Raw genomic sequence first — 23,890 nt, 5'->3', positions numbered from 1 at the left:
CTGCACATTGGAAACAAAAAAAATCAGGGTGGGATCCTGGATTCATCTGCTGTGACTAAAGGAAAGAAAATTATCAAGTAAGGCATAATTTTACCTTCCATAGCGTCATCAGCAGATGAATCCAGAAACCAGTGGGATGTACAAAAGCACTCCCTATGTAGGGTGAGTATCTGTCGCTCCCTGCGCTAACACCATCGCTCCAAACTGTGCGTCCTTATGAGCGGAAACATCTATTCTATAGCGTTTGAAAAATGAATGCAACGACGCCCAAGTAGATGCCCTACAAATCTCTTCCAAAGAGGATCCCCGTTTCCGCACAAGAAGTAGCCTGAGCTCGAGTCAAGTGAACATACAGCCCCGCCGGAGATTGACCCACTAGAATATAAGCCAAAGCAATGGTTTTCCTGAGCCACCGCGCAATAGATGGCTTTGACACAGTTTCCCCATGGCGAGGACCCGCCAGCAAAACGAAAAGATGGTCTGAGCGTCTAAAGTCATTGGTCACCTGTAAATAACGCATCAGAACCCTTCAAACACCGAGAAGCCTGAGGGAATCAAAATGGGCTGGATAATCCTCCTGCTTAAAAGGCAGGCAGGAAGATATCCTGATTGACATGAAACGCTGACACCACTTTCGGAAGGAAAGAGGGAACAATCCGTAATGTAACCCCAACCTCAGAAAACCAAATAAAGGGGTCCCAGCACAACCATGCCTGAATCTCCAAGACTGCGAGCTGACACCAGGGCCATCAAAAACACTGTCTTAAACATCAAATCCTTCTCTGACGCCTTATGTAGTGGTTCAAAGGGAGCCTGCTGTAGTGAACTGAGCACCAAATTTAAATTCCAGTTCAGACACGGACATAGACAGGGGGGCTTAAGATGGAGAACTCCTTGAACAAAACGTGAAACGTGATGAGCCGCAAAGAAAGACCGGGAAAAGCGACCTCAGTAGCAGGAAAGAGCCGCCAGCTGCACTCTTAGGGAATTATAAGCCAAACACTTCTGGAGAGCCTCTTGTAAAAAAAATCTAGCATCTGAGAAACTGTAGGCCAAGTGGGATCCCATCCCCGAAGGGTGCACCAAGCAACAAAGGTGTGCCACACTCAAGCATAAGCTGTCGTTGTGGATCATTTATGAGCCTGCAGCAAGGTCGCTATAACATTATTGGCGTAGCCCTTTTTCCTCAATCTCGACCTCTCAAAGGCCAAGCTGTAAGACCAAAGCAGGAGGGATCTTCCATGAGAACTGGCCCCTGATGAAGAAGATCTGTCGCCAAAGGAAGGTGAAGTGGCGACCCTGCTAATAATCAGATTAGATCTGCATACCACGGCCATCAAGGCCAATCCGGAGCTACCAGGATCACCAACCCTTGGTGTCTGCTGATCCTTTGTAGAACTTGGCTAATGAGTGGCCAAGGAGGGAATACGTATAACACAGTGGCCACGGCTGAAGTAGAGCATCGAGCCCTGCCGAGCCGATCTCTCTGCGCCTGTTGAAGAATCGGGCCACTTTGGCATTCTGTCGTGATGCCATGAGATCCATTTCCGGCCAGCCCCAACAATCGCAAATCCGTTGAAACGTGCTGTCTGACAACTCCCACTCTGACACATCCAGAAGATGCCGACTGAGAAAGTCTGCATGAACATTGTCCTGACCTGCTATGTAAACCGCCGACAGATGCTGAAGATGTTTCTCCGTCCAAGTGAGAATCTTGCTCGCTTCGGACTGCAAAGCCTAAATGAGTCCTGCTCTGCCAATTGATGTAAGCCACTGCCATCGTGTTGTCCAAGAACACTCGGACTGCGGCCCCCTGAAGATTCTATCGAAACATCAGCAGGGCATTCATAAATCGCCCTCAACTCCAACCGATTGCTGGGCCAGGCAGCTTCCTCTGTCGACCAACGGCCCTGCGCATACTGCGAGTGACAGTGAGCCCCCCCCCCCCCCATCCGAAGAAGCTGACATCAGTCACCACTACCACCCACTGAGGGGATGCCAAGGGCATCCCCCGATTCAAATGGGGGGGCAGGAGCCACCAAATCATACTGGCTCGAGCCTTCGGCAACCATGAAAGACGCCGAGTGTAATCCTGTGACACTGGAGACCAACGGCTTAGCAGGGCTAGTTGTAATGGACGCATGTGCGCTCTGGCTCTCAGCACTACCTCTATTACAGCTGCCATCGAACCCAGTACTTGCACATAGTTCCACACCTGAGGGCATGGCATCCGCAAGAGACCTCTCACTTGAAATATCAACTTAAGCCTCCTGCCCTTGGGCAGAAAAAACTGTCCTTGTGCAGTATCGAACCGCACCCCCAGATATTCCAGTGACTGGGAAGGAAGCAGATGACTCTTGGAAAAGTTGATTATCCAACTGAGGGACTGAAGAACTTCCACCACTCACTGAGTAGCCATGCAGCTCTCTGACTCAGAAGACGCTCGAATGAGCCATTCGTCCAGATAGGGATGAACCCGAATTCCCTCCTTTCGTATATGTTATCAATAGAAATCAAACAAAATAAAACATGGAAAAGAAAATAAGATGATACCTTTTTTATTGGACATAACTTAATACATTTCTTGATTAGCTTTCGAAGGTTGCCCTTCTTCGTCAGATCGGAAATAAGCAAATGTGGTAGCAGATAGTATATAGCTACCACATTTGCTTATTTCCGATCTGACGAAGAAGGGCAACCTTCGAAAGCTAATCAAGAAATGTATTAAGTTATGTCCAATAAAAAAGGTATCATCTTATTTTCTTTTCCATGTTTTATTTTGTTTGATTTCTATTGATAACCTTTAAGAGTGGACTAACACGGCTACCACACCTCCCTCCTTTCGTAGAGAGGCTGCCACCACTACCGTAACCTTGGCAAAGGTGCGGGGAGCTGTGGCCAATCCGAAAGGCAACGCTCGGAACTAAAAATGGTGCCCCGATACTGCGAACCGCAAGAATCTCTGATGTGGAGGCCAAATCGGAATATGATAGGCCTCTCTGAGATCCAAAGCCGTCAGGAACTCTTCAGACTGCACTGCTACAATCACCGCCCGAAGAGTTTCTATGCGAAAATGGAGAAACTTCGGGAAGTGATTTATTTTCCGGAGGTCGAGAACAGGTCTGAATGATCCTCCTTTTTTTGGGACCACGAAAAATATGGACTATCGACCTGTGCGTTCTTCGAGCTTCAGCACAGGCACAATGGCTCCAATGGTCACTAGATCTCGTAAAGAGGTTAGTACTGCAGCCCGCTTCGAAGAAGTAGCGTACCGGGATTCCAAGAAAGAATCTCCAACCTGAGCGGCAAATTCTATTTTGTAGCCTTCATTGATGACTTCGCGAAGCCATTGGTCTGAGGTAATCTTGGTCCACTCTTGGTAATATACAGTCAACCGACCCCCTATTTTTAATTACAATGAGTGGGCCGGCGCCCCGTCATTGGGAAGGCCGAGCAGCTGCTCTCTGCCATGTTCCAGACCCTGATCCTCTTTTGTCGGCACGAAAGGAATTTCGCTGTTGAAACCTAGGCCACTGGAAGGCTGGAGAAGGTCTACTTGGTAGGTAACATCTGGATTCACGAAATCGAGGCCTCGAGATTCCCGAGTGAGCTGAGGGCTTGGGCTTGTCTTCCGGAAATCGCTGAGATTTGGAGTCCCCCAAATCTTTAACAATCTTTTCCAAATCCTCTCCAAAAAGAAGTTTACCCGAAAGGGTAACTTAGTGAGGCACTGCTTAGATGCCATGTCTGCGGCCCAATGTCGCAGCCATAGCAATCTACGAGAGGTGACTGTCAAAACCATCATTTTGGCTGAGGTTCTCACCAAATCATTTAAAGCGTTCACTAGGTACACTAGAGCTGCCTCTATCTTAGGAACGACTGCCATCTGGCAGGAATCCTCCGGTTCCTGCTCCGCAGACTGTTGTAACCAATCAAAGGAAGCCCGGGCTGTGTAAAACTGCACATGGAAGCTTTAAGGGCCAAGGCAGATACTTCAAATGCTCGCTTCAGCGTCACTTCAAGCCTTCTTCGCAAGTCTTTTAACACAACCCTGCCTTCCACCGGCAGGGTAGTTTTCTTGGTGACTGCTGTCACCAAGGAATCGACACAGGGAAGCTCAAACCTCTCTGCCTGACTGGTCTGCACAGAATATAGGCGAGACATAGCCTTAGCCACCGGTAAAGGTTCATCCAGCTCCAACCACTGCATTGTGATGATCTCCTGGATGGCTTCAAATACCAGGAAGGCCTTGGATGGTCTCCTCGTGCTAGCCATGCGCATATTCGCTGGCGCTTCAGGGTCTTCAATGTGTAACACTTCCAGAGCAGAAGAAATGAGGAAGGAAAGTTCCTCCCAGTGAAAAATCTGTACCGCCGAAGGATCATCCGGTTCCACCGCGATGATCTCCCCCTCTTCTAAATCCTCCATGCCTGTGGCCCTTAGGGAAGCCCCTGAACATCCAAGAAGAGAAGGGGTGAGCGAAAGCGGCCCAACTGAACCCGTATCTGATGCAGAATCCCTCTGTCTGCGCTTGATAGTCTAATCTAGCACTACAGGCATCAGACTTCCATCTGCATCCTCCCGAGAAGAAGCAGGTCCCCCTGGACACCCCCCCCCCCCCCCCCCCCCCCCCGTGGGAGGAGGTAGAGGAGGAAGAGTACACTTTAGTAAATAAGCCTGATGAAGCAACAGTATGAATTCAGATGAAAAGCCTGCTCCTGCATCAGCCACGCTCACCTCCATCACAGCAACCATTCTAGGAGGAACAACAGAACCCCTAGAGGCATCCTCACTGCCCAAACACTACTACTACTATTCAGCATTTCTATAGCGCTACAAGGTGTACACAGCGCTGCACAAACATAGAAGAAGTTATGTACAATAAAAAAAGGTATCATCTTATTTTCTTTTCCATGTTTTATTTTGTTTGATTTCTATTGATAACATTTAAGAGTGGACTAACACGGCTACCACACCTCCCTCCTTTCGTAGAGAGGCTGCCACCACTACCATAACCTTGGCAAACACTGAGAAAGTGAATGATACATACCTGTAGCAGGTGTTCTCCGAGGACAGCAGGCTGATTGTTCTCACGACTGGGTGACGTCCGCGGCAGCCCCCACCAACCGGAAAAAAGCTTCACGGGACGGTCGGCACGCAGGGCACGCCCACCGCGCATGCGCGGCCGTCTTCCCGCCCGTGCGCGACCGCTCCCGCCAGTTGAATGACTAGCAAAAGATGAAACACACAACTCCAAAGGGGAGGAGGGAGGGTAGGTGAGAACAATCAGCCTGCTGTCCTCGGAGAACACCTGCTACAGGTATGTATCATTCACTTTCTCCGAGGACAAGCAGGCTGCTTGTTCTCACGACTGGGGTATCCCTAGCTCTCAGGCTCACTCAAAACAAGAACCCAGGTCAATTGAACCTCGCAACGGCGAGGGTACAACAGAAATTGACCTACGAAGAACAACTAACTGAGAGTGCAGCCTGACCAGAATAAATTCGGGTCCTGGAGGGTGGAGTTGGATTTACACCCCAAACAGATTCTGCAGCACCGACTGCCCGAACCGACTGTTGCGTCGGGTATCCTGCTGGAGGCAGTAATGTGATGTGAATGTGTGGACAGATGACCACGTCGCAGCCTTGCAAATCTCTTCAATAGTGGCTGACTTCAAGTGGGCCACTGACGCTGCCATGGCTCTGACACTATGAGCCGTGACATGACCCTCGAGAGCCAGCCCAGCCTGGGCGTAAGTGAAGGAAATGCAATCTGCTAGCCAATTGGAGATGGTGCGTTTCCCGACAGCGACCCCTAGCCTGTTAGGGTCGAAAGAAAAACAATTGGGCGGACTGTCTGTGGGGCTGTGTCCGCTCCAAGTAGAAGGCCAATGCTCTCTTGCAGTCCAATGTGTGCAACTGACGTTCAGCAGGGCGGGTATGCGGCCTGGGGAAGAATGTTGGCAAGACAATTGACTGGTTAAGATGGAACTCCGACACCACCTTCGGCAGGAACTTTGGGTGGGTGCGGAGCACTACTCTGTTATGATGAAATTTGGTATACGGAGCATGAGCTACCAGGGCTTGAAGCTCACTGACCCTACGAGCTGAAGTAACTGCCACCAAGAAAATGACCTTCCAGGTCAAGTACTTCAGATGGCAGGAATTCAGTGGCTCAAAAGGAGGTTTCATCAGCTGGGTGAGGACGACGTTGAGATCCCATGACACTGCAGGAGGCTTGATAGGGGGCTTTGACAGAAGCAAGCCTCTCATGAATCGAACGACTAAAGGCTCTCCAGAGATGGCTTTACCTTCCACACGATAATGGTAAGCACTAATCGCACTAAGGTGATTCCTTACTGAGTTGGTCTTGAGGCCAGACTCTGATAAGTGCAGAAGGTATTCAAGCAGGTTCTGTGCAGGGCAAGAACGAGGTTCTAGGGCCTTGCTCTCACACCAAACGACAAACCTCCTCCACTTGAAAAAGTAACTCTTTTTAGTGGAATCCTTCCTAGAGGCAAGCAAGACCCGGGAGACACCCTCAGACAGACCCAACGCAGCGAAGTCTACGCCCTCAACATCCAGGCCGTGAGAGCCATGGATTGAAGGTTGGGGTGCAGCAACGCTCCGTCGTTCTGCGAAATGAGAGTCGGAAAACACTCCAATCTCCACGGTTCTTCTGAGGACAACTCCAGAAGAAGAGGGAACCAGATCTGACGGGGCCAAAAGGGCGCTATCAGAATCATGGCGCCGCGGTCTTGCTTGAGCTTCAGTAAGGTCTTCCCCACCAAAGGTATGGGAGGATAAGCATACAGGAGGCCGGTCCCCCAATGAAGGAGAAAGGCATCTGACGCTAGCCTGCCGTGTGTCTGAAGTCTGGAACAGAACAGAGGCAGCTTGTGGTTGGTCTGAGAGGCGAAAAGATCCACCGAGGGGGTGCCCCACTCTCGGAAGATCTTGCGTACCACTCTGGAATGGAGCGACCACTCGTGCGGTTGCATGACTCTGCTCAGTCTGTCGGCCAGACTGTTGTTTACGCCTGCCAGGTACGTGGCTTGGAGGAGCATGCCGAACCGACACGCCCAACGCCACATCCCGACGGCCTCCTGACACAGGGGGCGAGATCCGGTGCCCCCCTGCTTGTTGACGTAATACATTGCAACCTGATTGTCTGTCCGAATTTGGATAATTTGGCAGGACAGCCGATCTCTGAAAGCCTTCAGCGCGTTCCAGATCGCTCGGAGCTCCAGGAGGTTGATCTGCAGATCCTTTTCCTGGAGGGACCACAGACCCTGGGTGTGAAGCCCATCGACATGAGCTCCCCACCCCAGGCGAGATGCATCCGTCGTCAACACTTTCGTGGGCTGTGGAATTTGAAATGGACGTCCCAGTGTCAAATTGGTCCGGATGGTCCACCAGAGCAGTGAAGTGCGGCAACTGGTGGAGAGGCGGATGACATCTTCTAGATTCCCGGTGGCTTGGAACCACTGAGAAGCTAGGGTCCATTGAGCAGATCTCATGTGAAGACGAGCCATGGGAGTCACATGAACTGTGGAGGCCATATGACCCAGAAGTCTCAACATCTGCCGAGCTGTGATCTGCTGAGACGCTCTGGTCTGCGAAGCCAGGGCCAGGAGATTGGTGGCCCTCGCTTCGGGAAGGTAGGCCTGAGCCGTCTGGGTATTCAGCAGAGCTCCTATGAATTCCAGAGACTGGGTTGGCTGGAGATGGGACTTTGGGTAATTTATCACAAACCCCAGCAGCTCCAGAAGCTGAATAGTGCACTGCATGGACCGGAGGGCTCCTGCCTCCGAGGTGTTCTTGACCAGCCAATCGTCGAGATATGGGAACACGTGCACTCCCAGCTTGCGTAGGTAGGCCGCTACCACCACGAGGCACTTGGTAAACACTCGTGGGGCAGAGGCGAGCCCAAAGGGCAGCACACAATACTGAAAGTGCCGTGCGCCCAGGCGGAATCTGAGATACTGTCTGTGAGCTGGCAGTATCGGTATGTGAGTATATGCGTCCTTCAAATCCAGGGAACATAGCCAATCGTTTTTCTGAATCATTGGCAGAAGGGTGCCCAAGGAAAGCATCCTGAACTTTTCTTTGACCAGGAATTTGTTCAGGCCTCTCAGGTCTAGGATGGGACGCATCCCCCCTGTTTTCTTTTCCACAAGGAAGTACCTGGAATAGAATCCCTGCCCTTCCTGCCCGGGTGGTACGGGCTCGACCGCATTGGCGCTGAGAAGGGCGGAGAGTTCCTCTGCAAGTACCTGCTTGTGATGGGAGCTGAAAGACTGAGCTCCCGGAGGACAATTTGGAGGCAGGGAGGCCAAATTCAGGGCGTATCCGCACCGCACTATTTGGAGAACCCACTGGTCGGAGGTTATGAGAGGCCACCTTTGGTGAAAAAATTTTAACCTCCCTCCGACCAGCAGATCGTCCGGTACGGACACTTGTAGGGCGGCTATGTTCCCGTGGATCCAGTCAAAAGCCCGTCCCCGGCTTTTGCTGTGGAGGCGCAGGGGGCTGCTTAGGCGCACGCTGTTGACGAGAACGAGCGCGCTGGGGCTGTCCCTGTGCCTGACGAGGCCTTCGGGCCGGCTGGTTGTACCTACGCTTCGCAAAAGAATAGGGTGCAGCCTGCCGGGCCCGGGAAAAACGTCCACCTGTGGAGGTGGATGCTGAAGGCGCCCGGTGGGAGAGCTTGTCGAGAGCGGTTTCCCGCTGATGCAGTTGGTCCACCATCTGCTCGACCTTCTCACCAAAAATGTTATCCCCCCGGCAAGGGACGTCGGCCAGTCTCTGCTGGGTGCGGTTGTCCAGGTCAGAGGCACGCAGCCATGAGAGCCTGCGCATCACTATACCTTGGGCCGCAGCACGAGATGCCACGTCACAGGTGTCATAGATACCCCTGGACAGGAACTTTCTGCACGCCTTCAGCTGCCTGACCACCTCCTGATAAGGCCTGGACTGCTCCGGCGGGAGCTTCTCGACCAGGTCCGCCAGTTGCTGCACATAGGTCCGCATGTGAATGCTCATATAGAGCAGGTATGATTGGATGCGGGTCACGAGCATGGAGGATTGGTAGGCCTTCCTCCCAAACGAGTCCAGAGTGTGAGACTCCCGCCCCGGGGGGCGCCGAGGCGGTATCCCTCGAACTCCGTGCCCTCTTGAGAGCAGAATCCACGACCGCTGAGTCATGGGGCAATTGTGGCCGCATTAGCTCTGGGTCGGAGTGGATCCTTTACTGGGACTCTGCTTTCTTGGGAATGGTGGGGTTAGTTAATGGTCGCACCCAGTTCCGAAGCAGCGTCTCCTTAAGGACATTGTGCAGCGGCACCGTGGAGGACTCTCTAGGTGGTGATGGATAGTCGAGGACCTCGAGCATCTCGGCCCTCGGCTCTTCCACAGAGACCACGGGGAAGGGAATGCTAATAGACATATCCCGTACAAAGGAGGCAAAGGAGAGACTCTCAGGAGGTGAGAGTTTCCTCTCCGGTGAAGGCGTGGGGTCCGAGGGAAGGCCCGTAGACTCCTCTGAGGAGAAATATCTAGGGTCCTCCTCTTCCCCCCACGAGTCCTCATCCTCGGTGTCGGACATAAGCTCATGTAGCTGAGTCCTGAACCGGGCCCGGCTCGACGTCGAGGCACCAAGGTCTCGGTGTCGTCGAGCGGTGGACTCCCGCGCCGGCGGGGACGGAGCTCCCTCCATCGACGTCGACGGGGACTCCACCTGCGTGGCGGTCGAGACCGGCACCGCAAGCGGCGGCGGTGTCGATGGCCCCGGCGCCGGGCTAGAGCTCGCCGGCGCCACAGTCATCGGCGCCGGGCACAGCCTGGCGCATCAGCCCTTCCAGGATCCCCGGAAGGATGGCTCTGAGGCACTCGTCCAGGCCCGCTGCCGGGAAAGGCGGTGGGGCCGGTAGGGGTGTCGGCGCCAGAAGCTGCTGGGGGCCAGGAGACGGCACCGAGGTGCCGGAACCCCGACGCGTCGGTACCTCCACAACCGACGGAGACCTCTCCTCTCGACGATGACGCTTCGGCGTCGCCTCCTCTCCGATATCCGGATGCACCGAGGGCGACCGGTGACGACGCTTCTTATCTTTCTTACGATGCCCGTCACCGGCGCCGGAAGGCATGGAGGAGGAGGAGGTCGATCCCCCTCGGTCTCGAGGTACCGGGTCAGACAGGGTTCGGTCCCGTGGCCCACGAGTTGAGGGAGTGACCGGGGCCGACTGCCCACGCGGCCTCTCACCCCCACTCTCACCGGAGGACCGGCTGGCCGACGGGACCTGTGCTCCTGGGGTCGCTGCCATCGGTGCCGATGTCTCGGGCATCGATACCGGTACCGAAGGGCCGGGCGTCGATACCGATGCCTTCGAGGTCGACGTCGAGGGGCCGGCGCAAGTTCCAAAAAGACGGTCCCGCAGAACTTGCCTCGCAACCTGAGTCCATTTCCGGAGACCGAGACACAGAGAACACGACTTGATATTGTGCTCCGGCCCGAGGCACTGGAGGCACCAAGCGTGGGTGTCGGTCTGCGAGATCGGCCGGCCGCAGCGACCACACTTTTTAAATCCACTCGGGACCTTCGAGGACATCGACGGAAAAATCGCGTCGGCGAAGTCAAAGTCGTCAATGGTGGCTGAAATCACACCACGAAAAAGGGAAACGACCGTGCGGCCACTAGGCCGCAATGCAGCGTCCCCGCTGGAAGCGAGGGAAAAAAGGGAGCGCGTGCTCCACACGCGCAGGGTTTCTTTTTTTTTTTTTTTCAAAAAGAAACCGGACGGTAATAAACCGAAATAACAACGAAAAGCCCGATCGGCGTAAACGCGATCGAAAATCCGGCGGCTGAATCAGAGAGAGCGGCGAGGCACGACTCTCTCCAGACGCGGAAAAAAAGGAACTGGCGGGAGCGGTCGCGCACGGGCGGGAAGACGGCCGCGCATGCGCGGTGGGCGTGCCCTGCGTGCCGACCGTCCCGCGAAGCTTTTTTCCGGTTGGTGGGGGCTGCCGCGGACGTCACCCAGTCGTGAGAACAAGCAGCCTGCTTGTCCTCGGAGAAGACAGAAAACAGGCCGAATTCCACCATTTTGGGGGTGCAAGAGCATGAGGAAGCACCAGAGAACCGGGGGAAGAAACCGAAGGAATTTCCAAGATGGCATCCGAATCAGCGATCCCCGCGCGGAAAACTGGCGCTCTTGAGGAAAACGCCCACGAATCTCCTCTGTCTGAGTCGGAGCAACCCGCGGAACAAACGCCTGCCATCGATCTGCGCTTCCCACAACAGGCACAGCGCTTAACATTTTCGGCCGCCATAGCAACAGGCACAGCTGCAGCGAGGATGGAGGGATCAGTAAAAAGTAAACAGCAAAGAACTGCACTCACCAAACACTGAGAAGACAGAAAATCCCTCTAAATTCAGAGAGCTGCCTCTGCTGAACAACTGCATGCACCCTGCAGAGGGAAACTCCCGTACAAAAAAAAAAAAGAAGCAGGAGCAATGCACTGCCTGAACCACTCCGAGTCTCTCTGTTTTTTTTTTTTTTGTTTTTTTAATGTGAAGAAGTTAGCAGAAAGAAATCTAAGGCACAGGGAGAGAGGGACTTTCACAGGGTGAAGCAGGGACAGGCAGGCAAACCAGTAATGCTTCCAAAGGGGTCACAGACCACACAGCCATCCCTGGTCTCAACTGGCTACCAGTCCAGGAGACTGCACAGGCCCCGATAATCCAGGAGCTGGGACAGGTCCAGCCACCACCTGCTGGAGATAAAGCTATACTAAAATAGCTTAGGGGCTGGCCAGCTGGTATAGCTCCCTTCAGTTTAGTTCTCTATCTCCACCTGCTGGTAGACAAACACAACCCACGGGTTTCTGGATTCATCTGCTGATGATGCTATGGAAATACAGATACACACATGAACACACCACATGTACAACATACATACACAGGCAATGCAGATACAAACACAGATCATCAATGAACACGCACACACCTGCACATGCAAATAGGTTGGTAAAAAATCCAAGAGCTATGCTCTGCACCCTATCCCCATTAAGTTTAACTGAAGACCATCAAAGCAAATCTATAAGCTCGTGCCTACAGTTACGTGCCAGGTATGTGTGAAAAAGCTAATTAAAGGTGCCTTGTGCTACTTTATAGAATAATGTCTGTATCAAACTCCAAGATGCCTGTAAACATAAAAGGAGCACAGCACCAAGTAACAAGTCTAATTTATAGAATACTATTAACTATGCGTGTCACTTGGGGGTCCTTTTACTAAGCTGTGGTAAAAAGTGGCATTCGGTAGTGTAGGCACGTGTATTGGGCACATGTCGGGCCAGTTTTTAACCACATCTACATAACATGGGTTTTTTTTTAATGGGACGGAAAAAGGGCCTGTGGTAAATCTAGTCGTAAAGCTCACGCGCTACATGCATGGTGACTGCTTTGACATGTGCCAAGCGGCGATTACCGCCGGAACTGGTGCATGTAGGAGGAAATAAATAAATTCATCCAGGCGTTATGGGCATGCGACAAATCTGAAATTACCGCCAGGAGGGCGTGCTGGCCTGGTGGAAGTCTCATTTTGGTGCGTGTTAGTAAAAGGGCTCCTTGGTGTTTAGTCATCTCCTTGCTATGGGGCTCATTTTCAATGCACTTAGACCTACAAAGATACATTGTAACCTATGGAACTTTGTAAATCTAAGTGCTTTGAAAATATGCCTCATCAACACCTTATCAGAATTTGGTCAAAGTGATTTATAAATATAACATTCATAAAATCATTAGAAACCAAGGCCATTAAATTGATAGGAAAGATTAACACATACATTCCTGAAGGGTGAAAGCGAAAAGAAGAGTAAGAGATTGAGGGGTGGGGGGCAGGAAGAAATTGTTACCTGGTCTCCATCCAGAAATTATAAACTAGCTGACCCATAAATTAATTCAAAATAAAAAAAATTTAGGTGAGATTTGAATTTTAGAAAGGAAATCTCTGATCTAATATAACTAGGTAGGTCATTCCATAGTCTTGGGGCTAAATAGAAAAATGTAAAGGGTTGCAACTAAGTTTTGGCATGCCAATGTGGGTTTGAACTAGTATTCTGTAACAACTTAGGGGCACTTAAGTGCCATTATAAAATTGGCACTAAGCATGCTCTATTGTAGTGTCTAAATATAGGCAAAAAAAAAAACAAAAAGGCACAAAAACTGCTTACTGAATAATACCAACAAACAAAAAAGCAGAAAGGGTTAAGAGATTTATTGGAACAATACCCGACGTGGCCACGTTTCGCCCTCAGGCTGCGTCAGGGGTAAAACTAGTAGGAGTGAATCTAAAAACCTATTCACTCCTTAATTGTTCCTAAAAACAGTTCCTAAAAGTGTGTTCTCTCTTCTACTCCGGAAGTGCTGAATGCCACAGCACTTCCGGAGTAGAAGAGAGAACACACTTTTAGGAACTGTTTTTAGGAACAATTAAGGAGTGAATAGGTTTTTAGATTCACTCCTACTAGTTTTACCCCTGACGCAGCCTGAGGGCGAAACGTGGCCACGTCGGGTATTGTTCCAATAAATCTCTTAACCCTTTTTGCTTGTTGGTGTCTAAATATAGGTACCAAGTTACAGAATTGTTTCCTGTGAGACTTTAGCCAATCTGTTATCACTGAAATAACAGCAACCAATCATTTCAAAGTAGCTAGACACAAACCTTTTTGGGGAAGGAACAGCACGATATCATCGGCATAAAACTTATATTTTACATAGCTTAGGTAATTATGAGCTGCCTTGCATCTCATTATTAGTTAACATATTCTGGGGTAAAAAAATGCGCATTAATTGGGGTAAAAAAAATATGCATTAAAGGCAAATGCACATTAATTGGGGTAAAAAAAATATGCATTAAAGGCAAATGCACGTTTTTGGGGATACATGGGTGAATTCTATGTATGGCGTGAAAAATGTGCTACTTTATAAGACGTGTTTAAAGTTAGGCGCAGTTTATAAAATAGAGTTTTGCCCTGGACTTGCACCTAACGTTAGGCGCAGCCATTTGCACCAGCTGAAATGTGATATAAATGTATGCACCTAAATTGGGCGCATATCCCCCCTTTATTCTATAATAATGCACGTTAGGAATTCCCCTGTTCAAACCTTGACCCTCCCATTTCCACGCCCTTTTTTTATACTCGTGCCTAAATTTATACAAATTCCAATTAAATCTAATTAGTGGCAATTGCTTGTTAAAATGCCAGTTGTGCTAATTAGCTCATTTATTCAATTAAACTGCACAAATTAGACATGACCCAAATTTGCGTGCCCAATTTTTGACGACTTTTATACAATTAGGGGAATGTGTGTTATTCCTTCCGTGCACCTTAGTAGCTTTCCCTATAAGCATTCTACTCTATGGAGATAAACTGGGAAAAGCCCTTTAGTAAAAGTGATCCTTGGTAACCAAATAGGGACAAAAGGTTCAGCTCGGTTATTTCATCAGAAATCATTCCACTTGATATTCTCACCTCCAGTTCATACTTGACCATATCAAAGGAGTCATTGGAAAAATATACTTCATCAATGCTGTTAATGATTTCTTGTTCTGCCTGAGGATCGGTAGGCTGCTCTCGAAGTTCTCGCAGCTCCTCCTTTATACATGAAAAATAAATACGTTAAATGTCTTTCACAAAATATTATTTTGAGCTTCCCAGAAACATTTTTCCCAAGCAAACGATGGAACCTACTTAGGGCAAGTCAATCACAATACTGCAATCATACTGCAAGATTCTAAAATGAACTTTCTTACCATAATCTAGCATTTCTCTATATGTTTATGCTTACAATACATGGAACCAAAAAGTTTATGACACACAAAACAAAGTTAATAATATGCAAAAGTAGATTTAAAAAAAGGTATAATGCAATTATGAAACAAAATCAACAGAAATCATATAAATATGTTCAAGTAAATAAAAGTAAATTAGAAACTAGAGAAGTCCCTTCAGTCTGGTGCATTCAATTACAATGAGGCAGCAACAGTAGCCAAATGTACTAGAAACAAGGAGTCTCCAGTGTAATGTGGCACAATTCAAATCTGCAGCATTCAGATGCTCTGCATAGGAAAGCCAAGGGCCTCAAAAAGCCTAAACACATCCACTGGATTATTAGCGCTGGGGAGGGGGGCCATCTGGAGGCGAAGCGTAGGCAGATTTTGCGCTAATCTGTTAGCACAGCTATATTACTGCATACTAACTTGATTAGTGCGTGAGCCCTTGCTGCCTACAAAGTAGGTGTCAGTAAATGCTCACATGCGTGTGCCCCCCAGTAGTGCATTTTAGCCCACGATAAGCATGCGGTAGTGTTTACCGCAGCTTAGTAAAAGGACCCCTAAGTTTGTCAAGAATATGGAAAATACTGGTACTCAATCTCCTTACCACCAAGCAAAAATGCAGCAGCAAATACCACATAGTACAAGCATATGACAAACAATTATTCCTGCAGGAAAGAGCAAATTAATATGTTTCAAATGTTATATTTGACTACATCTCAAGTAAAGAAAATGCTAAATAAAAAATCACCTTGATCATTTGTTCACTAAATGAATCTTGTTTATACAAACCTTATTTTTTATATTTCAGAATATGTTGCCCATGGAGTTGTCATTACAAGCTTGTTCTTCATGTTTGGAAATATATACTTTATAAATTGCAATATATCTCTGCAAATTATTTATACTAAAAATTTAAAAAGGGAAAAAAAATAAAAACTAAGCATAATATTAAAGTTCAATTTAAAACATTTAGAGACTCCTACATTTAGGTATTTACTGCAATTTAAAAGGGTCAAGAATTCATGTGTTCACAAAGAATTTCTTTCCAAATAGTAAAACATGTCCAGTATTTACTGCCTCTGTTTACTGCTACTGTTGCTCTCTTTTCTATTTCATTCAGTTCTACTTATATAACAAATGCCTTGAATACCACTACGGAAAAGTCAAGATAAAATTCATCAACCCACCATGCAATCAGTGCACCATAGCTCTCTTAAACCCCCACTCCCCCATGCACTCACACCAACATAGCTATCCCTCAACCCCTACCCCATATTCTTTGTACCATAGCTCTCTCTCAACCTCCTGCCCCATGCACTCATGCTACCATAGCTCTCATTCAATCCCTCCCCCCCCCATGCACTCATTCTACCATAGTTCTCCTTCAACACTCACCCACTCACGCACTCTTTACCAGGGTACTCAATCCACCAGAGCTTAATAAATCAGGTCTCTAATGCACCAACACAGTGCGAGTAGAAGCCAAGGCCTCTCTTTACCCCATCCCCAACACTGCCAGAAGCATGCCAGTGATCCCTGATAGCTGCACCAGAGGGATTACTTTTTAGCTTCACATATCATGAACCAGACCCCCCCCCCCCCTTAGTCTCTCTCATTCTCTAGCACCCCCATGTCACCTAGTCTCCCTCATTTTCCCACATTTTGCCTTCACAAAGTCTCACTCTCTCTCTTATTTGTATACACTCCACCTCAAGTAGGCCTGCTCTCATTTACCCACATTCTGTCTTCATTCAGTCCCTTTCTTCTTCGCCCCAGTAGTCCCAATTTCCTAACCCTGGGAAGTCAGTCACCTCCTCGACACCTCTCAGCTAGCCAGTCACCTCTACCTCTCATGCACATCCTCAGCCAGACAGCTGGCTGGATGTACCTCCCCTTGCCTCTGCTGCCTATTGCTGCTGCAGAAGATAAAAAAGAGCTCAACTCACACCATGCATAGTCCTCATTAGGGTAAAGCCACATGGTGTACGAACTCTGGTGCATGTCTCTCAGTCTCATCTCTCAAAATATGTACCAGAGTTCCTGTACCACAAGGCTTAAAGCACTTGTTTCTTTGGAAACCAAATCTGGGGCACAAAATCCCAGCCCAGGAAACAAGGTTCAATTTTTAGGCACCACTGTGACTTGCTGCCTGGGATCTGATAAACCCAGACTTAGCAAAAAAAGAAAAAAAAAGAATTAATCAATGTAGTTCACCAAATGCACTATTGTTTCGAAAAATGTTGTAAAAAAATCTATACTTCTTTTAACACATTCTCCATAGACTACCACAGTAACCCTCTCAGAGTACAGATGTGCTCAGTCAAGGGAAGGTTACGCTGGACATGATGCAGAAAAATGGAGAAAGCATTGCCAACCTCAAGCTAAGGGAAAATTCAGGATCTAGTGATCTACTCTGCTGTGCAATTCAGACACACAAAATGTCCAAAAAATCCTTGTTTTATATTCAAGCCAGTAAGACAAAAAAAAAAAAAAAACCAGGGAAATGAGGACACAGAATTAACAGAAACCTGCCTACTGATAAAAGGACAAATCTTTTAGATACAAGTAAAGAAGAAGAAAAAACATGGCAATCTGCTCTTTCCATGAGAGTATAACTATACCATCACCCACCCAATTCTTTCTCCTCTGAAACCTTATCCATATCCAATTCACTTGTAAAGGTAGTGAATAAGTGAAACCTGGCTAGATGAAAGCAGGAGTTTACTATGACCAATAGGTTTCAACATCCAACATCAACCAAGACCAGGAAGATGGGATGAAGGAGTAGCAGTCTTGATTCGGGATACAATCAAACTGTACAGAATCTCCATCCTCCAGCTAAATGAATCACTCTCTTTTAATCCAGCTAACGGTATAATTGAACACCTCATAACAACACATTATCTGTGAAAGAACTCCTAGTCCTGATTACTCAAGTGACCCTGAATTACCCTAGGATGGTGATCATGGGAGATTTCAATTTACACATTGAAACCCAGATACCACCAAAGCTGCCTTCCTGGACACGATGATAGCACTAGGATTCATATAGGTGATCAATTCTCCAACCCACAGAAAGGGTCATATACTAGACTGGGTATTCTACAAAGGGTTTGACATCTCAGAATTCTGGGACAGCAATATTGAAATAACACCCCTATCATGTCAGACCATTTTCTAATTAAGTTGTCCCTAAGTGACCACTTGAAACAAATGGCAATTCCCAGAGTTTGACATTTGGAACACACACTTAGCCAAAACCTTAGAGAAAACAGAACCACAAAAAAAGATCTTATGTCCCACTCACAAACGCTCACCTTGGTTTTCTCCAGAACTTTGGATCCTTAAACGCGGACAGAAACTGGAAAGAAGATGTAAGAACGTGTAATTAAACTCTGGAATTTGTAGACATCTGCGGATTCAAGATGGCTTCCAGACTGGACGTGTGAGCGTGAGCTCCGGAGATTTTCTGATTTGGATTTGTGCCACGGAGCGCTCCCCTAAGAAATGGGGAAGAGAAAAGGAAAAACTGTTGCTCCTACCTCTCTGAGCACAGCTTTGGGTCCCGCCATGTCGCAGCCCACATTAGAAAACTTTGGTATCCAACCACCGGGACCGAGGGATCTTGCTTCTAGAACTTCCGTACCGCTATCAACGGAACACAGTGCAGAGGGAGTAACTCTGAGCCCTCCGACTGGTCTGACCCCGCCACAACCCGGAAGGAAAGCGAGAGCTGAGAATGGGTCGACTGAACAGACGTCCGAAGTGGGCGATTTGTCGTTGGCAATGAGAGGTCCAGCCTTTGCTTCAACTCCAGGTATTGTTACAACAGAAGGGGGACATTTGCCCCTGGCCTTAACTCAAGAAGAGATATTCCCTGGGTTAGGAGATGGTGTGGAAAAACCAGCAATTGTCACTATGGACACGATCTGGGAAGCCATACAAGGGGTAAATGCATCCCTCCAACGCATATTTAATTATACTCAAACTGAAATAAGACAATTGAATCAAAAAACTGACCAATTAGCCAGTAAAGTTGAATCCCATGAGGCTGAAATGCAAACTTTTGACTCTAATTTTAAATTAATGCAAACTACAGTGGTGATGGTCATAAAAGGGAATAAAATCCAAGCACGAAAAATGGAATATATAGAAAACTAGTAAAAAAGCCCCGTTTCTGATGCAAATGAAACGGGGGGGGGGGGGGGGGGGGGCTAGCAAGGTTTTCTTCAGAGTGTGCATGTGGGAGTGTCCCTGCCCTCTCTCCCTCCCCCTCCCCCCTCCGAGTCCAGTCCTTCAGTGTTAAGTTTCCTGCTGTGCTGTGTTTGTGTTACAGAGAGAGTGAGGGCATCTCTCTCCTCCCCCCTCTGAGTCCTTCACTGTTACAGAGAGAGGGATTTCGTGCTGTGCTGTTTTCCTTCACTCATGGGGATTGGGGAAACCGGATATCTCTGGCGCTTCACACTTCCGGCTGGAGGCTTCATAGAACGTTGGGGTTGCCTTTTATATATATAGATCAGTATAAAGGGCTAATCTCAGGATATTGAGTTTTCCGATTTCACCTTTCATATTACCAGCAGAACTCTTAAAAAAATACTTCCTCTCCTTTAGAAAGTCACCCTTTGGTGACTAGAATGCAATATCTTAAAAAACCTATATCAGTGACAACAGTTCCAGAAACTCCACAAGATAATCTAACTGACTTTCTAGAACGATCTGAAATTTTCAGATCGAGCAACTTTACTTGTTACGTTTGCATTGGAGATGGACAAAAATTTAATTTTGCGCTCTTACTTCAGAAAAATGAATGCTGTTTTCATGGGTGGGAAAATTCGAATCTTTCCTGACTTAGCTAAGGAAACTCTGACCAGGAGAAGGGAATTTTTGGTATATAAACCAAGAATCCTTTCCATGGGAGGTATTTTTACTCTTCAATATCCATGTAGATGTATGATTTCCTTAAATGATGTTAAATACCTTTTTTTCTGTCCTATGAAACTTCGTGATTTCATCATAGCTAAGGAGAGTATGCAAGATGTCCCTGAGATGGCATCTCCCAGTTAATTGCACTGTCTAGGCTGCAGGCTCCCGACATCCTTCCAGTCTATATGTGATAATTGTTAAATTCTTTTAGACAAAATTTGTTTCCTATTCTTGGATCCCCTCATTGTGGACAAAATAATGGGAAAATTAGGTTCTTACCTTGGTAATTTTCTTTCCTTTAGTCATAGCAGATGAAGCCATTACGTATGGGTTATGTCCATCAACCAGCAGGGGAGATAGAGAGCACTCAAACTTTCACAGTGCCCTCTTGGCCAGCTAGCTCCACTGCCTCTTCAGTATTTGAAGCTTCCAAAGCAGTACGGCAAACCGCAATGGGAATCACAAGAGCTTTCCTCACAGCGAACGATGGCCCATCACAAGGGCATGAACTCATAAAGGAGGGAATGCACATCCTCCTGGAGGGAATAAACTCATCCTCCTTATTGTATAAGTGGAGGGGAACACACGCGCCTCCTGGAGGGAATCACACATCCTCCCAACACACTGGAGGGAATGAACTCATCCTCCTATTTATAGAACTGGAGGGGAACACACGCGCCTCCTGGAGAGAATCAACATATCCTGCAAAAAAACATGCTGGAGGGAATGAACACATCCTCCTAAATTTAAACTGAACATGAATCCTGAAGATAGTTTTCCAACTTTCTCCCAAGGAAGGAACTTCAGGAAATTAGAACAGAACCTGAAAAAACAGATTCACAGCATACAGACAATCATACAGGGAGGGCTCATGGCTTCATCTGCTATGACTAAAGGAAAGAAAATTACCAAGGTAAGAACCTAATTTTCCCTTCCTTGTCATCAAGCAGATGAAGCCATTACGTATGGGATGTAACAAAGCAATCCCTAGATAGGGTGGGAACAAGCCACACCACGCACTAGCACTTGTGCACCAAAACGCGCATCCCTCCTGGCAGCCACACCCAGCCTGTAATGTCGGGCAAAGGAGAGCTTAGAAGCCCATGTTGCTGCACTGCATATCTCTTGAAGAGAGAGTGCTCCAGTTTCAGCCCAAGAGGAAGAAATCGCTCTAGTAGAATGTGCCTTAAAGGCTACAGGCGGAACCCTGCCGGCCAGCAGATAAGCTGAAAAGATAGTTTCTTTGAGCCAGCGGGCAATAGTGGCTTTAGATGCTGGAGACCCTCTGCGAGAACCGGATAGCAAAACAAACAGATGATCAGAAGTCCTGAAAGAGTTAGTAACTCGCAGATACTGCAGCAGAGTCCTGCGCACATCCAAAAGGTGCAGCTGCCCAAAAGATTCTGGAAACTCTTCCTCTGAAAAAGAGGGCAAGAAAATAGGCTGGTTTAAGTGAAAGGCTGAAACCACCTTAGGCATAAAGGAAGGCACGGTCCGAACCGTGACTCCGGACTCTGAAAATTGCAGAAATGGGTCTCTACAGGACAGCGCCTGGAGCTCTGACACCCGTCTCGCCGAGGTAATGGCCACCAGAAAAACGGCCTTCAGTGTCAAGCCTTTCTCCGATGCTCGCCGAAGCGGCTCAAAAGGAGATGCCTGCAGGGTTTTCAAAACTAGCCCCAGGTTCCAAGCTGGACAGGGTGCTCGCACTGGAGGTCGGAGCCGAAGCAGCCCTCTAAGAAACCGTGCCACATCTGGGTGAGCAGCCAAAGACACGCCTTCCACCTTACCACGAAGGGAGGCCAACGCTGCCACCTGCACCCGCAGGGAATTATAGGCCAAGCCTTTTTGTACACCTTCCTGCAAAAAGTCCAGAATCGGCGAGACAGGAGCCCGCATTGGAGCAATGGCTCTGGAAGCACACCAAGACTCAAACAGGCACCAAATCCTGGCATAAGCCACGGAAGTGGACCGCTTGCGGGCTTGCAGGAGAGTGGAAATAACTTTATTGGAATAACCTTTATCCCTCAATTGCACCCTCTCAATAGCCATGCCGTAAGACCAAAGCGGCCGGCGTCCTCCATGGCTACCGGTCCCTGAGTCAACAGGTTCAGTACCAGAGGTAACGGAAGAGGAGCCTCCACGAGCATCTGTCGGAGGTCTGCATACCAAGGTCTCCTTGGCCAATCCGGGGCGATGAGGACCACTTCTCCTGGGTGCAGCCGAATCTGCAAGAGCAGGCGCCCTATCAAGGGCCATGGGGGAAACACATAAAGTAGACCCGGAGGCCAGGGTTGAGCCAAGGCATCCAACCCCGCCGAGCGAGGATCTCTCCGTCTGCTGAAGAAGCACGGGACTTTGGTATTGGCACTTGTCGCCATTAGATCCATCACGGGCTTGCCCCATTTGGCACAGATCTGCAGGAATACTTCGTCTGCCAGATTCCATTCTGCTGGATCGATCTGATGCCTGCTCAGATAATCGGCCTGCACATTGCTCTGACCTGCAATATGAGCTGCCGACAGACACTGAAGATGCAGCTCGGCCCAGTGGCAAATCAGTTCGGCCTGCGCGGCTAGTGCTCTGCACCTTGTTCTGCCTTGTCGATTTATATAGGCCACCGTTGTCGTGTTGTCCGACATCACTCTGACAGCCAATCCTTCCAGGGTCACTTGAAAGGCCAGAAGCGCCTGAAACACCGCTTTCAACTCTAGGCGGTTGATGGACCACTCCGACTCCTCGGGTGTCCATACACCCTGGGCATGCTTCCCCTTGCAGTGTGCGCCCCAGCCCTTCAGGCTGGCATCTGTTACCACTAGGCACCAAACGGGGAGCGTCAGAGGCATTCCTCGCCGCAGCATGCTGTCCGAGAGTCACCACTCCATGCTGAGACGGGCCGCAGGGAGCCAAGTAAGTCTGCATTGGTAATCCTGAGAAATAGGAGACCATCTCCGGAGTAGGGAATACTGTAGAGGTCTCAGGTGCGCTCTCGCCCAGGTTACCACTTCCATCGTGGCTGTCATCGATCCCAGCAGCTGGACAATGTCCCAAGCTCGCAGGCGGGGCATCCTCAGGAGCAGACGGACCTGATTCTGAAGCTTGCACCGCCTTAGCTCGGGTAGGAACACATAGCCCGAGACTGTGTCGAACCTGGCCCCCAAAAACTCTAGAGATTGTGAAGGGGACAGGTGACTTTTGGCCATATTGACGACCCAGCCTAGAGATTGCAGTACTGAGACCACTCTGGCTGTAGCTTGTAAGCTCTCTGTTGCAGAGTCTGCTCTGATGAGCCAGTCGTCTAGGTACGGGTGAACCCCGATACCTTCTCGCCTGAGAAAAGCAGCTACCACCACCATTACCTTCGAAAAGGTTCGGGGAGCTGTGGCGAGGCCAAAAGGCAAGGCCCTGAACTGGAAATGTTTTCCCAACACCGCAAACCTCAGAAACTTCTGGTGCGGGGGCCAAATCGGTATGTGCAAGTAAGCTTCTTTCAGGTCTAGAGACGTGAGAAACTCTCCTGGCTGAACCGCCGCAATGACGGAGCGCAGGGATTCCATGTGGAAATGCCGCACTCTCAGGGACTTGTTCACTTCTTTTAAGTCCAGAATAGGGCGAAAGGACCCACCTTTTCGCGGCACCACAAAGTAGATGGAGTATCGGCCGCAGCCTTGCTCGGCGGGAGGCACCGGGGTCACTGCCCCTAACTGAATCAGACCTTGTAAAGTCTCCTCCACCGCCGCCCGTTTGACGGCAGAACCGCATCGGGACTCCACAAACACGTCTCTTACTGGGGCGTTGAATTCTATTCTGTATCCATCTCTGATCAGGTCCAGAACCCACTGATCTGAGGAAATCTTGGCCCACTCCTCCGATGACAGGCATCGAGGAGAGGGCCGGCGCACCATCATTGAGAGGGTCGCCCCTGGGCTGCGGAACGCTTGTCCGAGCGAAAGGGGTTCCTCTGCTGACCACGGGCACGTGAAGTGAACCCAGCAGAACGCCCCGGGCGGTACCTTCTAGCTTCACGGAAGCGAGGTCTGTACGAGGAGTGGACCGCCTGGCCCTTAGAGGAAGGCCTCTGCCTATCTTCGGGCAAGCGCTGGGGTTTTGGATCACCCAGGCCTTTCACAA

General features: G+C 49.0%; 1 protein-coding gene across 8 annotated transcripts in view; it reads right to left on the bottom strand.

The window, feature by feature from the left end:
• The window catches only part of VPS50 (VPS50 subunit of EARP/GARPII complex), a 463,388-nt gene that overhangs the window by 370,078 nt on the left and 69,420 nt on the right, over nt 1-23,890 (bottom strand). For all 8 annotated transcript variants that reach the window (XM_030200504.1, XM_030200521.1, XM_030200476.1 and 5 more), the window contains one exon: nt 14,532-14,654. In XM_030200504.1, the coding sequence (XP_030056364.1) occupies nt 14,532-14,654 (123 nt within the window). The remainder of the gene's footprint in view (nt 1-14,531; nt 14,655-23,890) is intronic.

The sequence above is a fragment of the Microcaecilia unicolor genome, chromosome 1 (genome assembly GCF_901765095.1).
Source record: "Microcaecilia unicolor chromosome 1, aMicUni1.1, whole genome shotgun sequence".
Lineage (NCBI taxonomy): Eukaryota > Metazoa > Chordata > Amphibia > Gymnophiona > Siphonopidae > Microcaecilia > Microcaecilia unicolor.
The sequence above is the reverse complement of the archived record's forward strand: the minus strand, read 5'-3'. Positions and strand labels throughout refer to the sequence as shown.